General features: G+C 41.5%; 1 protein-coding gene across 4 annotated transcripts in view; it reads left to right on the top strand.

Annotated features, from left to right (window-relative positions):
• The window catches only part of DPP6 (dipeptidyl peptidase like 6), a 508,492-nt gene that overhangs the window by 370,325 nt on the left and 121,192 nt on the right, over window positions 1-16,975 (top strand). For all 4 annotated transcript variants that reach the window (XM_054818789.1, XM_054818787.1, XM_054818788.1 and 1 more), the window contains exon 6: window positions 11,749-11,801. In XM_054818789.1, coding sequence (XP_054674764.1) covers window positions 11,749-11,801 — 53 coding nt within the window. The remainder of the gene's footprint in view (window positions 1-11,748; window positions 11,802-16,975) is intronic.

Below are 16,975 nucleotides of genomic sequence, written 5' to 3'. Positions count from 1 at the left end.
TCTTTTGCACTCCCATGGGAATCCATCTTGGTGAAACACAGGGGAACCTTCTGTGCTTTAAGAGGAGTGAAATAAATGCAGCTATATAGAAATTATTGAAAAAAAATAGAACTTAATAAAGAACTAGGTTCCTTGCAACATACCGAAGCTTCAAAATTACATTAGAGGCAAGTTCCTGGTTTTAGCATAATTTTGCTTCCTAAGTGTTTGGGGACAATAAAAATCCCACTTTATGCTGGATTGTCATAAGTATAGATAGTTGTTTTAAAATGTTAAGGAAAGAAATATATTAAGAATAAGATGCAAAATGGGAAAACAACAGTGATTTAAAAGGCATTAGAAAGCAAAATGCAGGCAGTCCCAGCCTGCAGGAGTTTTTAATCTAATTCTTCTGATTTCCAGTGTTTTTTATTTATTTACTTATTTTTAATCTCTGAAATAAGAAAAAAAAAATATATTTAGTGCCCGCTTCTGGAAAACCAGATCTTACTATGAAATTCCTGTACTCAGAAATGCAAATCTTCTGATGCTAATGTTCTCCACTTTACCTGAGTTACATGCCTAAATCCAAGGAGTGTGTGGCTCTGGGTTTACCCTGAACAAATGCTTTTTATCTTTTTAACTGCCTGCAGAACTCTGTTTTTATCAGGGCTATGTTAAAACCAATAATTTACGTTCCTCCTTGGGCAGCTAATGACCCAGATTTGAAAATGGAATCCTCTATTCTCTTTTCTTTTATTCTCTTGTCAAAAAAACCCCCCTCTTTCTTGAAAAGGGAAATGAATCATGGGGCTTTAGTCGAGTCTTTAGAAGCATGAGTCCTCAGATTTTTATGTGCAAGAGTGGAAGAGTACCCGTACAGCGATGCTGTTGATGGTGGTGCCGTGAAGGGCTGTGCAGCAGGTAAGGAACAGAGGATGCTCTGTGCTTCTTCCTGTCCTGTTTGCTCTCCCCACACTTTTTGAAGAGATGCCCATCATCATCACAGTCCATTTACCTGTTGGGAGATATCCACAGCATCACAAGGATGACAGACGAAAAGCCCCGTTGGCTCATATGTGATTTCAGTTTATTGTTCCTTATGTCAGAAAACAGAAATGTAGCCTCCAGTGAATTAGATCTACATGTACATCAAGATACAGCTCAAAGTCTTCTGATCTCATATGGAACTAGAAAATGAATCTTTCACTGAACAGACAGTGCATTTTTGGACCAAGGTCCCTGGCATATATCTGAAAATTTTCATTCTCCTTTCCCATCCACTTCAGTGCTCTAAAACTTCTGCTCTCTAATGCTTGTTGAAGGTCTCATCTTTCTTGTCTTGGATTCCTTTCTTTGAGTCTTCTAAGAATGCCCTGAGCTTATGACCATCATTTCAATGACAGTGCTAACTTCTTTGTATTATTCAACCTCTCAACTGCTATACTAGAAAAAGCAATTTTGATATGCTAAGAGTAAATTTTAATAGAAAGAACATATGCTGCCGTTCTGTAGTTGCTAATTTCTGCTGCTAAAGTGAATTATTTAAAAGTGAATAAATTAATTAGGTATACTTAGCATTCAGCCCATTTTCATGGCTTGGTTGTCATGAAATTGCCACAAAGCTGCATCATTTGGATTGTAAACTTCACAAAAAGAGGTTTTTAGAACCTTTCCACATCCAGCCTGCCCAGCTCAAGAAATGTTTTGTTTAAAGAAGGCATTACCTAAAGTTTCATTAAAAGCATGGCTTATTAAGCATTGATTTCTCATGTTGTCCTTCAGCCCTCAGACTTGTAACTCCAAAGTCAACAAAGGTGAGCGTCAGTCAAGTGAATGTAGATGTGAACAGTGTAAATTCCCCATCTGCGTCAGCTACCCTGGGCTGCCTTTATAATCAGTGTACTCCAGGGTGTAACTCTGGGGCTAAAACAGACACCAAAGACTGGTCAGAGGACATACTCCAAGCATGCTTTTGGCACTGTTGTCTGCGAAGATGGTGTTGCTACATGAGGCTGTAGGTGCAAAAAGGGTAACTGCTTGTAAAGAATGACTGGAGAGGTCAATGGCAGGGACATCCCTCAAGGTAGGCAGCTGCAAAGAGAGTGGCTCCAAGCTGCACGCTGCGACAGCCTGGGAAAGTATTTTGGGGAAGGATGGCTATAGATAAGCTAACTCTACTTTTCTTTCTGAATCGGCTTTGGGCTACTATCCGAGCCAGGATAGTGAACTGGATGGACTTTGGGTCTGACCCAATACAGATATTATTATTATGACCACAGATATTACAAGAGAATCATGGTTGTATGCTTTGCATGGGTTTGTGTGGGTTTGAAGGTTTTCTATGTTTCCTAGGTTTGGGATAATTATTGTCTCCTTCTAAAACTTTGACTTAGCCTACTTTTGTACTCTTTTTCTCGTTGCGTAATAATGCAAAGTTGTTTGCTTTTACTACTTTTCCTTAGATATATTGTTTAGTATGTTAGAATCATGACATTAACTTTGTACTAGATAATTTAATTCTCATTTCCAAGTTGCTAAACGGGACTATAAAACAGGCAAGTGCAGAGCTTGGAGAATTTCCATCCAGTCTTACACTACGCCTGCTGCAGAGTGGGAGGGGAACCTGGGAGTTTATACCATGTGATGTGAATACCGATAAAAGTTAAAAAACAAGATCAACCAGAAAATGAGCTTATTATTCATAACCCTCACTTGTAATTCCTAATAACTTGGCTGCAGATGCTTCCCAATAACCTGAGCAACAAGTGCACAAAGGCTGGTGCAAAAAATCCTACCGAGTGTTTTGTAGCTGCCATTTTATTTACCAGTTAAAAACGGAGCAGTCGTCCTTTAAAGCCAGCGACTGCAAGTGCTAGCTGGTGCTGCGGGTGCCAGCGGAGCGCTGCGAGGGACAGGTGGCTCGGGAGCAAAAGGAGGCTTTTGTAATTGCTTGGCAGGGTAGAGCTGTGTTAGAGTGCAGCAGCAGTTGGCAGATTGGATTAACGCTCTCCTAGGGCTGAGATCTGGCACACGAGCTGTATGTTAATACCTGTAGCCTAAGTTGGTTCTGGAGCTGCGTTTATAACAAAAAGAGCATCCACTTTACCTCCACCATGTCACAAAGTCGTAAATGTTAAAGTCAGCCTTGAAATTCCCTTTTGGCATCATCAGCAGTATAAGGCTCTCAAAAGTGTAATTTGGAAACAAATCTTTTAATAAAGAATTATTATCATGAAACAACTGAGATAGATAATCAGTTTGTGGAACATGAAGCAACAGCATTATCTTACAACACTGCAGTCCATCTATTACTGTAGGGGATGTTGCCATCACACTTTATTTATGGTTATTTTGCAAACTAGAGATGACATTATTTGTGAAGGAGTAACTCCTGGGCTTCGCTGGTTCAGACACCTTTGCTTCAGTAGCTGAAAAATCAGCTTCTAATCCTAGCACTCCCCCTGTATGTTTGTGGGAGAGATTTACATATTAACTGCATGTGTTGCCTGCAGCGCATGACCCTATTACAATCGGCTTGAGCTTGAATTACGAACGTTTCTAAAATGCAAGTCCCCGTGGCATGACTGTGCCGTCCCCTCCTGATGTCACCTTGATGTGAGATTGTTGCTGCTCCGAGGAAGCCCGTCCAGAGTGGGTGACAGGGCGTTCACAGCACTGCATGACTAGAGAGCTGTTCTGGTTGTCCTCTACGCACCAAGGACAAGCTTACAGAGAAAGGCTCCTTCAGGCTTGTATTGCAATGATTTAATTTTCAGTCTTAGAGATTAAATTGTTAACAGATTTGAAAAACAGAGCCATGCAAAGACTCTTACTGATGATCCACTGCCTCTGGTGTTCTTCCACTCTCCATCCCTTGTAAATAGCATTTTATTCCCTTCTTCCAAATCAATTGCTAAAATTTCTTCCTCGTACTGGAGATACCAAATTTCTGAGCCTTGATTTCTTACAACATTGGGTAGCAGTGGAGCAGCTCCTTATTCACAGTGGTGTGGCTGAGATGAGGTGCTGACCCATCGGGTCTCTCTGAGACATTGACCGCTTAGTGTTGGCTGTGTCATTTCACCCAGGCACAGTTACACTGCTGGGTTGGGATCCTCACCTCCTCTTTCCAAGAAAAGTAATTTCCTCCCATAACTCAACTGTAATACATGCTCCTTTTGCCCAAAGGTGAATTTAAGTTAGTTCCACTGGAAAAGAGACATTTATAGCAAAGGCAACCAGTTGCCAAATGCTCTCTGTGTCGGTTGATCCAGAGACCCCTTCGTCTTATCACCTTTCCTGCTCAAACCTATTTCCCCCATCTCTGCCCTTTCCTGAGCTCCCCAGACCATCCCAGAGTGGCACCGCTCTCACGGTGTGCACTTTCCGGGGCTGTGAGCACACTACACATGTGGCTGATCAGCTGAATACGGTGCAGTCACCCAAATCAGGTGTTTGATAACAACTGTGGGTTATTTGGCGGCCAGCTGAACCAATGCACAGGAAATGCTCATTGATAGCATTTCATTATGGTTTTCCTAATTTATTAGAGGCACAAAGAGAAATGGGTAGTGTTCCTTGGGGGGCTGTAGAAACAGGTTGGCACACAGCATGAGACTGTAGTAGAGGTACATTACTTGGGAAGTGATAAAGTATAAAGGGATAATTCAATGTACAGACAAAAGAGAATTTGCTGTCTCAGAAGAAAACAAAATAGGTCAGTATCACAATGAATTTGAAAGGTGAGGATGTTGAAAAGAGCTCAAATTATATGGCTTTATTGATTTGTTTGGTCCTTGCAAGAAATTGAGCTTCACTGAGTGTATGGTACAAAATACCAGTATGGATTTTGGTGTGGGTTTTTTTTTATTACAGTGACAAAAGGAATAGATAGCATGGGTTTTTTCCAGATAATCTAATTCCAGGCTGGTTACTATGGAATGCCTATTAGTAATAAAATGGTGGTAATACTTTCCTAAAATAGTTGGGCTGGGGAGAATACTGCTAACCAGTCTGTCTCCACTGATCGAAAAAAAATGGAAAGATCATTACCTAACTGCCCACAAACCACGCCTCAACCTGAGGTAACCTCTTGTGCTCTAAATGGGAGAATGAAAGATCAGATATTCAACAAAACATTACCAAGAAGTTGGTGGTGAGTTATAGGAAGGGATTTTTCATCCCTATGAAGGGCCAGTTCAACATGTAATGGGAAAAGAAGGATTTCTTCTCAACAGAACAGAAGAGTTCAAGTTATTCATCGGTTTTCAGAGTGTACAGCCCCAACAAAACCAATGGTATCATAAAGAATTTTGATCAAGGCAGATGATGTTGACTCATTAAGTTAAAATTTAGTCTTTGATGTTGACTTTCATCAAAAATACAGAAAATTCTGCAAACAGGTACAGTGACCTGCTTTATATCTCCACAGAATACCATAAAGAAGTATGGCAGTGAGGTATTTTTAGTCAGACAGTTATCCTTTTCTCTACGGGAAGATTGGTATGAATGACATAGTTACCCTGTAAAGATAACACAGTATTTGCTTATTGGTGACTGACCAAGAGAAGAATCAGTGTGACACTGTGGTAGTGACTTGGGTCAGCCTTTACTGTGCGTGGTGTGTGCATGTAGTAGAAGGAAACACAACCTCTGGCTAACGTTTGCTTGAGATTTTCCTTCTGAACTTGTTTTTCCCTCCCTTTCATGCCATCATTAGATAACAGGGTACCAAATATGTGAGCCGTTTGCCAATGCAGAGCAGCAGCCTTCCTGCATCCTACTTTATTCTCTTTTCCTTCTTAATTTGTCAACTTCAGAGCCTGGTTAAATATCACAGATATTAAAGGCCAAATGGCAAATCATCTTTTACCTGCATGTTTTGCATCTCAGCACGAGTTACCATTTAAGGGTGCCAGGACCATTTTGAAAGGTGGAGTATGTAATTATGTCAAATGTTTGTGATTATTCAATTGGTTTGACATTCCTGTGTGCATTTGGGGATTTGTCTGCTCATAGCAAAGTAGGAAAATGGGCTATATAATCTACTTCCAGCAAATGTCTTTTCAGAGACTTTTCATGGGAAACCCTTTTAATGGATCTGGCAGTTCCTGTTCCACCGGCCACTTGTGCTGTATTTTTACCATCTTACTGTAGAGTATAAAAGGATTTCAAAGACAATTTGAGTCTGTTAAGAATCCTGAGGGGATCTATTATTTGGAAATATATTTTATTGTTACAGAATAAAAAGTGATTCCTTTAACCCAGATAACTACTGAGTGCTTTATGATTAATTACATTAAAATATATTCTTGCTATTTTCAGACTGTAGCCAACCATTGTACAGTTTTATTTCTGATGATTATTTATAGTGTTCTTTTATATTTGGGGGTGCTTTTTGGATGAAATGTGTGATTCCTGGAAAAGAAGACACTAAAGACTAGAAATTTTGTATTAAACCTTGCAAACTGCTTTATAACACAGCTTGCACTTCTACTTTGCTTTGTAGCTGTTCCCTTTCAAACTTTAAGATTTATGGGATTTTTTTTGTGGGTTTTCTAGATAATTCTTTAATGTAAATAACATTACTGCATGAAGGACCAGGCGGCTCCATGAAGTCATTTAGAAAATGGATGCAAGGGATTTTTTATTCCTGTATTTATCAAGGAAGTAATACTCATGAGATCATGGCAGCCAGTCCACCTGGGTTTAATCTCAGATCCGCAAACTGTTTAATATGCTGAGTGCTAAGACCCTAAATTAGCTGTTTTGGTAGAACAGCCTGTTGGAAGATGAGAGAATTGGGCTGATTTGGGGAGTCTTCTAAGGGCTTTTTTTCCCCCCCTTGTTTGCTTGTAAATCTCCTTGAAAGAAAGTCTGCATGTGCCTCTTGTTTATATTGATTCAGCACCTTGTCACACGAACATAAAAAAATGCCTTTCAATAAATGCTGGTTACTGCTGGTGCTACCATGGTATCAGCCCACCAAGTGTGACAGAACCCGGCACAGAAGATGGAAGTGTAAACTAAACTATTCCATTTTTCTGATGCTAGAGATAAATCCCCAGCAGGTAGTGTAGTCTTTCATACCGGGCAAAATATACTAAAAACACATTTCACAATGTCCTTCTAAAAATTCCCTAATTTCCATCTAAAACCTTTTCCTAATCCTTTGTGAGTTGCACAGGCAGTGCCAAATTGAAAATAACAGTGACAATTTCAAACTTTTAACAAGAAATTAATGAAGATGAAGGCTCTGATGTCCAGCTTGTGTCTGTGTGACAATCCAGGTGTGATGTAGGGAGGTAACCAGGATCGTGCCTGTCTTTTTGGACTTATGTCAAGTATTTGTGCCGTTGCTTTGGGGCAAGAACAAGAACTATGGATTCATCATGGTTTAACCCCAGCTGGTAACTGAGCACCAGGCAGCCACTCACCCACCTCTCCACGCACAAAGGGATGGGGAGGAGAATGGAAAAAAAACCACCCAAGCTTGTGGGTTGAGAAAAAGACAGTTTAATAGGATAAAAAATGAAGATAATAAAAATAATGACAACACCAGCAATAGTATTAATAAAACAAGTGATGCACAAATGCAATTGCTCACCACGTGCAGAAAAAAACCCCCAAAGCCCAATCTGTTTCCAAGCAGCGATCCCTCCTCCCGGCTCACTGCCCCAGTTCTATCTGGAGCACGACGTTCTATGGCCGGGAATATCCCTCTGGCCAGCCTGGGTCAGCTGTCCTGGCTGTGCTCTCCAGCTCCTTGTGCCCCTGGCAGGGAGTGGGAAGCTGAAAAGTCCTTGGCTTAGTGTAGACACTACAACTGCCTGGCAACAACTACAAACATCAGCGTGTTCTCAACATTATTCTCATCCTAATTCCAAAACACAGCATTGTACCAGCTACTAGAAAGAAAATTAACTTTATCTCAGCCTAAACCAGGACAGGATTCTAGGTTAAATGATATGAAAAGTCACAATGAATAAAAGAGTCCAAATCCATTCTATTCTTAAATAACATATATTTTCTGTGTAAGTCCTGCTGGACTAGGGCTAGGATACATTTCAAGGAGATGTTACTCTACTATTCACACCATACTTTGTTCTGCAGCAATGTGGCAAAGAACTTCTATTTTGTTTCTGTAGCTTGTAGGAACCACAATATACTTGTTATTTTGGAATTTGGTGGTGGGGGAGAGGTGGATGCTCAGCTATGTGTGCTGCAGTGTTTGCATTTCTGCTGTCATCTGCTCAGGTCCAGGTTTCTTTTGTTGATTACATAAAATGAAGTCAGTGACTTCACAGCAAAGTGTTGTCATATATAATTAGTCCTGTATTTTTCTGAATTTTAGAGAGATAATTGCCTTTCCAAGACTTAAGTGGAAACAGATAGATCCATCTCTTAGATCCTTTATGATTTCAGTGTAAACACATACATGTTGCAGAGCATAATGTAGATTGAAAGTAAGCAAGATCTGTGCTCTGATCTAGGATGAAAAGCCCAGTGGGAGAGTGTTTCTGGCACAGTGGGTTTAGTATAATGACTTTTACAGCACTCATTGGTCACAGCTGGCATGGTACCTTTTGCGACCCAATTTTGGTATTACCTAGAACCCCTCAGAGCAGTCTCAAGCCTGTTCTAACTTATGTTGGTGGGATCACTTGGCACACAGGGTCTACACAGCAAAACAGTTGCCAAAAACTCTGCTACTTTCAAATATGCCTCTCTGCTGAGAAGAGCTGTGTGCTTCTGGGATCCAGCCAAAAATCAGGGCGAAGAACATCAAATCAGTGCAATAGCTTTTACCAAACCTTGGATAGAGAAGGGGAACACAGAGAGTTAATCAGAAACAGAGAGGTTAAATGAAATGAATACTAACTTCTAAGCACTGAGGCTCAGCTTTGGATTTCAGAAGAATGCTCATCTCCTTCCTGCACTTTTCCCTGGTCTGGGGTTTCCCTACTGTTAAGCGAATAACCTAATTCAGCCTGACCCCAGCAGAAATTTTAGTTGAGAGATTAAGCAGACATTGTCATCCTCTCGAAAGGTTAAAATAACTTCATTTCGTTTGCATGCCTAAGAGGAAACTATCCATTTCATTTCTCTGAAAGACATTAAGTGATGTTTCTCTTGGATTCCTGTCTGCTTAGGAGGGTTGCTTGCAGTGTGCTTTCCAAACAGCTTTCAAATAGTAGGGATGAGAAGGACTTTTGAGCTGCATGGGCTCTCGTCCTTAAGAACTATAATAATAATAATAATAAATATCTGATCCTGAAATCTTTACTCATACAAGTAGTTGTTGTTTACATGAGCAAACCTACTGATTTGAAGGATTTATCTGAGAAAGAATTGCTCCGGTGAATGAACTCTGCTAGCTACAAGCCTTTGAAGACTACATGCAACAGGCACAGCAGATGTGAGATATTTTGGAGTCTGGCCAAAGACCCAAGAGAATGACAAATGACGTTCAAAAATTAAGAGTTCCTTGAGACTCTTGCAATTTTTGTTTTCCCCACTCCTAAACTCTCTCAGCAAAGAAAATGTTTTACCTCGGGCTCCATTAATGGCTCTAAGACAGCTCTAAACTCTCTAGCATGGCTGTGGGGACTCTGTACCACAAGCAGGGACATCAGCAGATGTCCTGCTCAAAATTTCCCTGGTTGGTTTTTTTCCCTCCAGCCTGCCACATTTCTCTATTTTTCCCTGAAGGCCTCTTCATACTCATTTTGGGGGCTGGCTTCTGCCTCTGCCTCTGATAGCTGGACAACACAGCATGGCTTGTTACCTTGAATACCAGTCCTTGCCCTGGATCACATTTTATATATCTACGTCATTTTCTACATCCTAATGCCAGGATATTTGAAGACAAAAGTTGCTCAGTATTTATTGGCAAGGTATTATTAGGTTTTTCAGCTCTGTAGACAAATTTAGTCTTCCGGTGCATTTTCTTTAAGAAATTTTAGCAGTTTTAGAACTTCAGCAAGGCTGGAATAAAATCTAAGGCTGCATGCATCAGCCAGGTCTCCAATATCAGCATTATAAGATTCAAGAGCTCTTTGGTATGATTGGATGTAGATAAGATAATGGTAATTCATTCGACATCATCTGAAACAGGTGGATCTAAAAAGGACACCTGTACTAAAATAAATGCTAGCTCTCAGTGAATTTGCTTGTATTCCTCAGCCTCCCCTGATATCAGTACACCAGAGACTCACCTTGCCAGAGGAGTCTTTATGTATCTGAATGCCTAAAAGGAGATACGATTTTGGGATGTAACCTGATGATGTCCTTGTAACGAAGGCAGCGAATTGCACAGGGGAAGGAGGGAATCGCATCAGTCTGCCATCAGTCGCTGCATTTCGTAGGCTGAAATCCAGTGCTTTCACCTCTATATTCTGGCGATTGCTTTTTTTTCAGGGGGTTCATGCAGTAGTGTAAGGATTTAGTGTTTGGATACAAATTGTAACAGAGAAGTTTGTTTTAATATCTATAGGATATTAAAGTGTCTTGCACTTATCTGCCTCTCTACTGAGTCCCAAAAAGATGTAACCCTGTTAGATGCCAGTATGCAGGCTTGCCCTCGAGAGCGATTGGTAGTAAGTCATGCTTACTTGTCTGTGGTGCTAGCAATGGGCTTGGGATGGTCACTGGTGAGGCTGACAGCACCATGCAGGACATCTCATGGTTTCTTAGCCAAAAAAAAAATTGTGCAAAGCCAGAGATAGATAGAAAAAATAATTTTGATCAGATAAACTTGATGATTGGTGAAGCAAGTATTCAAGAAGTTCCTTCTTTGTGCTCTGGGACAGGATGCTTTATGACAGCTACTGGAGAGCAAGCGGCTTAAAGATTTAAGTAGAAGCCAAACAAAATGATTGTTAGGAGACTATTTATTTAGTAGCATACAGTAACAGAACAGAGTTGAAAAAGTGAGTGCCTGTATAAATGTGTAGAAAGCTATTCATATTTAGAAATTTCACACTAGTGCCCTGACTTGTGTTGCTTGGCATCGCTCACCTTGGGCAACCACACATCCCTGTTAGGAATTGCGCTGTCACTAGCAGAAAATCAGTCCACCCACTCTTGAATCACTGACCTTGACTCTGGCATTATTATTTACTACTTAGAAAATAAGTAATAAACTCTCCCTTCTGAGATGACCTGCCATGCAAGCTGACAAACTCCTCCCCAAGGCCCAAAGAGTGCAAATTGATATGAAGATGCAACGTAACAGGTCAAACAAACGTGAGGTCAGCTTTACGCCCTAAGTCAATAAGGTTTCATTTGCTGGCTGACAGGGGTCTTACAACCCACTCTGAGATCACCCAGCATCACTCCCTGTTTTATTTATGTGGGAATAAAGCAGAGAAATATGCGTTATATCCCTGTCGTGTCTAGCTATAATGATGGAGAATGTCTCCAGCTGACCAAGGTGTCCTCATTAATGATCATTCTATATTTAGCCCTTGCAGAGACCATGTGCCCCCAGTTTAATCAAAGACCTGGTAGTCATGGTAACAACACAGAGCATCTGGATGTATACGATTTGCCAAACACTGTAATAAAGTGCAAGATGAAAAGAACACACAACAGCATTAGGTGAATTAATGTATTGTTCTTTTCTGCTACGGGTTTTGAAGTGTTTATAAGAGCTCCCTAGCCATAAATGCTAGATTGTTTTTGCAGAAAAAGAGCCCTATTAACACAGGTGACAATTACTAATCTCTTTTTTTGTTTGTTTTGTTTCTTAATTTCGTTTTGCAGGTGTATCAGCATTCATATACGGCATATTATGTCCTCAGCAAAATACCTCATGGGTAAGCAATTTTTCAATGTCTTCATTGTAAAACTCATCCATTAAGAATTCTGCAAAATAATGTGTATCATGACAAATGGTTTTCTGTGACAGCCCTTTGCAATGGTCTGGCATTCAGCTGCAGCATCCACTGAGCTGTGTGTTATACAAAAGATGACATAGTCTGGAAACAGAAGTACTCAGCTTCCCAGGAGAGTCAGACTACATGAATTTTATATTCCAGTTTTCAAGTTTTTGGCTAGAATATAGATGTGTTGGCGTCTGGCAGAGAGCCGCAGTTGGCCACTCACCAGAGCACTGTCAGAGGATCTATCCAGGGGTGTTTCGTCCCTTAAATTCGGTCAGAACTGAGGCATCGCCCTTCAGTTTTGGGTCTTTTGGCAGATTCCCTTGATACAAATGCTCTCTCTAGCATCCCATCTGAAGGCAGACAGACCAGTAGTCTCTTCCCAGGATTCCGATGGTGCTTAGACACATGCACTCACAATTTCACTGAAGCTACAAGCCTTCGGGTTTATAGTTTATCTTTTCAGAGAGTGTGAGGTAAGTGCAGACAAACAAGAATGACACATAGGCTTTACACAGCATTTCTAAACTTAATGAGAGCATATTGCTTTACCTAAAGCATGTAGCATGAAAGGTTATGTATCATTACAAGTAATAAACTTCCAGCACACAATGCCTCTTCATTTAGGTCCCCCCTAGGTTCTGAGGTAGGCTCAGTGTTTAACATAGGCATCAATTAGCTTGAGGGAATCCTTCTTTAGCTTTGATTAGTTGAGGTTTTTTAAATGTCCCTTTCTCAACTTTGTCTTTCTGGCACTGCAGGTTACCTGCAGCTCCAGCTCCATCACCCTGCAGCTCGTCTTGCCTGTCTTGTTTCTCTAGAGTTTAGCCCATAGTTTCTACGTGCTTTTCCCTTAAAAGTTACCTGGTTTTTTTAATATACTTAAAGGACTGGCCCAACTGGTGAGGAATGGGATGCCACCATACCAATAAGACACATGTAGGCATATGATGATACATGGTGTTTCAGAGTGACATTTCCATAGCACCAATGGAAATGCATAAGTTGCACAGCAAAATTCCTCAAATCGTTGTCAGTAAATACAAAGCTAAAAGCCAAGAAGCTGATGCCAGCTTGTGTGTTTTAAGTGTCATATTGGTGATAACCATGCGGGAATGGTACAAAGGGACAATATAGGTGTGCTTTGCCATTTCTGTAGAACATTGCACTTGACTCTGGTTATAAAACACGTAATTTCAGTATTTGCTATGCTTCTTCACTAAGTTGCCATCTCTATACATTATGGCTAAGCAGGTAGTAGATGTTTTGGATCCTTGCAATAGCTGACTAAACCTGCAAAGTTTAAAAAAATCTGCCTGATTTATACACAGAGTGATCACCACATAACTCAGGCTGGAAATGCTCTTCCAAGGTCCAACCTACTGCTCAAAGCAGGTTACTCCGAGCTTTATCCAGCTGGGGTTTTAAAACCTGCAGGGGTGAGGACTGCACAGCCTTGCTGGGCAACCCGTCCCACTGCCTGACTGTCCTCATGGGGAGAAAGTTTCTCCTTATATCCAGTCTGAACCTCCCCTTTCTGTTTATATCCACTCTTTCTCACCCATACCACCATATTAAATGGATTGCTGTGTCTCTGACTTAGGAAAAAAACCTGGGCAAGTCCTAAAGTCCTGTTGGGACTGGCATCCAACGGAGAGAAGGCAAGATCCTGTGCATGCCTGTGTGCTCAGTGCTTCCTGCTGCTTTTTGTAGGCAGCTCCCACGATGCCTGTGTACAGCAGATCAGCAGCCTTCCCTCTTCAGGGGGTCTCACTGTTTAACACAGGACTGATGTCTTAAGGGCAAAAGTCCTGAAAGTCAGACATTGCAACACCTACATTTTTGAGACCCACGCCCTCTTTCCAATCCAGTTTCTTTGGTACAGTGGGTTTAACAACAGAGAAGTACAGATTCAATGGCAAGATATAAACACATCTCTCAGCATTTTTTCCCCATAAAAATGCTAGTTACATTCAGGTGTTCCTCAAGGATTTGTGTCAGCACACCTGACCACACACAAAAAAAACCCCACAGAAAAACAACAAAAACCACCCTCAAAAAACCCAACAAAAAACCCTGAAATAACTCTCTTTGGCTTCTACCTAGCAGCAGAGAAACAATACTTTGTATAAAAAAATCTGTACTGGACACATACATGTTTTAAAATCTGTGAGCCCTGGAGCTTGTGAAGCCTGTTCCCTACAGCTTGTATCTTGTGATTGACTCGCCACAAAAAATCATGTGCTCGAGGTTAAGTTGTTTCCATGTACAGCTGGAATATGGGAATTAGGAGATTTCTCAGCATCATCTGTGTCAAAGTTCTGATGTCCCAGTGTGACACACTCCAGACTTCCTAACTTCTTCAGTCTCTTTCCTTCCCTGCCTCAATCCGATATTTGCTTTTAACACACACACACACACACACACACACACACCCCCAGACCCCGCACCCTGCAACTTACTGGATTTATTTAATTTTTGAAAACTCCATTTTTCTGGCAATATATCTGAAATTAGGTTGTGGGCCGAAAGGGTGTTGAGCAACAGGATGAACACACAGCATGAGCACATAAGCTTTGTATCTGCAGTAAACCTAGCTAAGAGCAAAAGCATTTGACTGACAGCACAGTTCTATTCCAGACAAAACAAAGATGGAAAAAATAGAAATGTAATGCATAGTACGTATTAGAAATGCTAAAAATTAACAATACAGTGGTCCAGGCAGTTTGCTGCTACAGCATGATCTTTATTCATCTCTGACAACCAGCTTCTTGTTTCCCCCAGCTTCAACTACTTTGCACACCCAGCTGTGTTTCACCTTGCTCTCCGTGTCTGGCTGAGCAGCGGTGCAGGCAGTTGGAGGGTTGGATGTGTCAGTGGAGAAGTATCCAGTATAAGGGGAAGATTTGGAAAGTGAGAGGGTGCCAGAAGGCACGCAGGTGTGTCAGGCATTGGTGGCCCCACAGCATGATATAGTGATGGATCAGGCGACCACTGGCAGGAAGAGAGTTGGAAGGAGTGCCGCATTTCGTGTTGGTACAGGTATGGTTTACAAAGCGGTTTAGGCTGTAGGTACATATACAGGCATTGTAAACCACATTGCACAGGAACAATTGCATTGATCTTTCAGGTGATCAGAGTGCATGTGAGCAGTGGAAAGGGTGGCACGTTACCATTTCCCTGGAACATGGGCATTTAGTGGTCCTTTGGAGTTCTGCGTATATTTTAGGGTGGTGCATGGAGAGGACAGGTGTAGCAGGTGAACATGATGTAACAGGTGATGAAATGCATCAACTGAAAGTAGACCCTTAGTTGGATGAAGCGGTAAAAATCTCTTCAGCACGTATTTCATATTTAACACATGAATATAGCTCTGATGGATGTGTGTGAATGAAGATTGCTGAGGGCAGGACCAAGCACAGTAACAGAGGACAAGGTTCAGTTCAGTTTGACATTCCAGGTCCTTTGGTGATGACAAGATTTGCAATCCACAGGTAGCATCCTTGCCCTCCACCTGATGATAACACAAGTGACAAAAGCCTTTGGCACAGAGCACCAACCCCTTTGCCATTTCTACAAACCATTTTCATGCATTAGTTCTCTTCTGCAAGTAGGCACCAGCTTTACACCCCGTCGGCGTGTGCCAGTGGCACCTCAGCATAACTCCAAATGAGCAGCCAGCGACTGCTGGCGAACAAACTCATTCCCCTCCACAATATCCCTCCCACTCATAGATACTCTTTCCTGGACACAGGCAGTGATGGTGTGACTTTCCCTCTGCTCTCTCTACCCTGTTCCTCATCCTCGGCTATGATCTGCCTCATCAGGAAGGCCAGACGGTTTAGGCTTTGTACCCACTCATGCCCTTGCTACACCCCTGCTGAGGCTAACTAATAAGGAAGTCAATTAATCTAATCTGTGGCATCACTTTTTAAATAATGTGACATTAATCTGCCAGCATAAATTGTTTTTTAAAGGGAATTTTCTAATTATTTTTGCCATTGGTGGCAGACTCTCCAGATTCAGGCTGTGTCTGAAGTCAAAAGGGACTCGTACCAGTGTACCATCGTTTTCTAGAGTTCATTCTGAGCTCTCCATAAGTTTGACATGCCACTTTGGGCACATCCTTAGCACAAATGGTATTTTATACAGGGTGCAGGACTGAAACGTTTTTCCATGAGAGCTGTTGTGGAAGTAAACTCCCCGCACAAGGAGGAGTAGAACAATTTGGCTCTCTATAGAACTAATATATGCCAATGGCATACACTCAAAGGATGTTATTTAAAAATGAAAATAAGGCTGAGGTAGAAGAAAGAGTAAATATCCCTGCAGGGACCCCGCACAGATTTAATTTCTCCTTTTTTGTTATTTCAGCCTTCTCATAGCCTCTTGGTAAACTCAAGGTAGAACCCCCTACCGTTTTTGCCACATTAGCCTTCTGTTTTCAATGGCCCGTGGTTTTCAGTCTTCACAGGGGGAGCCGGCTAAGATCCGCAGATCTCATTTTCCTGGGCTGAGGTGTGCAGGGAGGTTATGTTCAGTTCAGCTTTCCTGCATGCCACCCACTTTTCTCCTGCTGCTCACCCAAAAATAAGATGCTGGCGCCGGGTGCCATCTAGTGGAACAAGCCTCTGCGCTTGCTGCTCATGGTCCCTGGTATGAACATCTCCGTCCCATCTGCTTTCCTCTGAACGGTGCTGCTTTTTAGATATATCTGCCGATAACTGCCTACAGCTGTCTGCATTAGAAATATTTTTGCAAAGCTCCTCTCATAGCCTCACAGTTGCACTTGCTGCATCGTAATTACCAGTTGGTGTAATTTATAGGTACTGCGATAGCAGCTGTAGGTCTACATGTGGAACACGGAGCTCTCATGCAAGGTGCTGGGAAAAAGTGGAACACAAATACCATATACAGGTCTTTCCTAATATTGTTTTTCCTAACTTTTGAAAATAAAAATTTAGCAATACAATGTAGGGAACAACCTACTTATGAAATCCAGCCACCAAAAATTGTTTTGTTCTTTTGTGGGTTTTAATAATGTTGCTCCTCTGAGTCTAATACGGATTATCTGAGTGTCCTGGTTTTGGCTGAGGTAAAGTTAATTT

The sequence above is a fragment of the Grus americana genome, chromosome 2 (assembly GCF_028858705.1).
Source record: "Grus americana isolate bGruAme1 chromosome 2, bGruAme1.mat, whole genome shotgun sequence".
In the NCBI taxonomy this organism is placed as follows: domain Eukaryota; kingdom Metazoa; phylum Chordata; class Aves; order Gruiformes; family Gruidae; genus Grus; species Grus americana.
The sequence above is the reverse complement of the archived record's forward strand: the minus strand, read 5'-3'. Positions and strand labels throughout refer to the sequence as shown.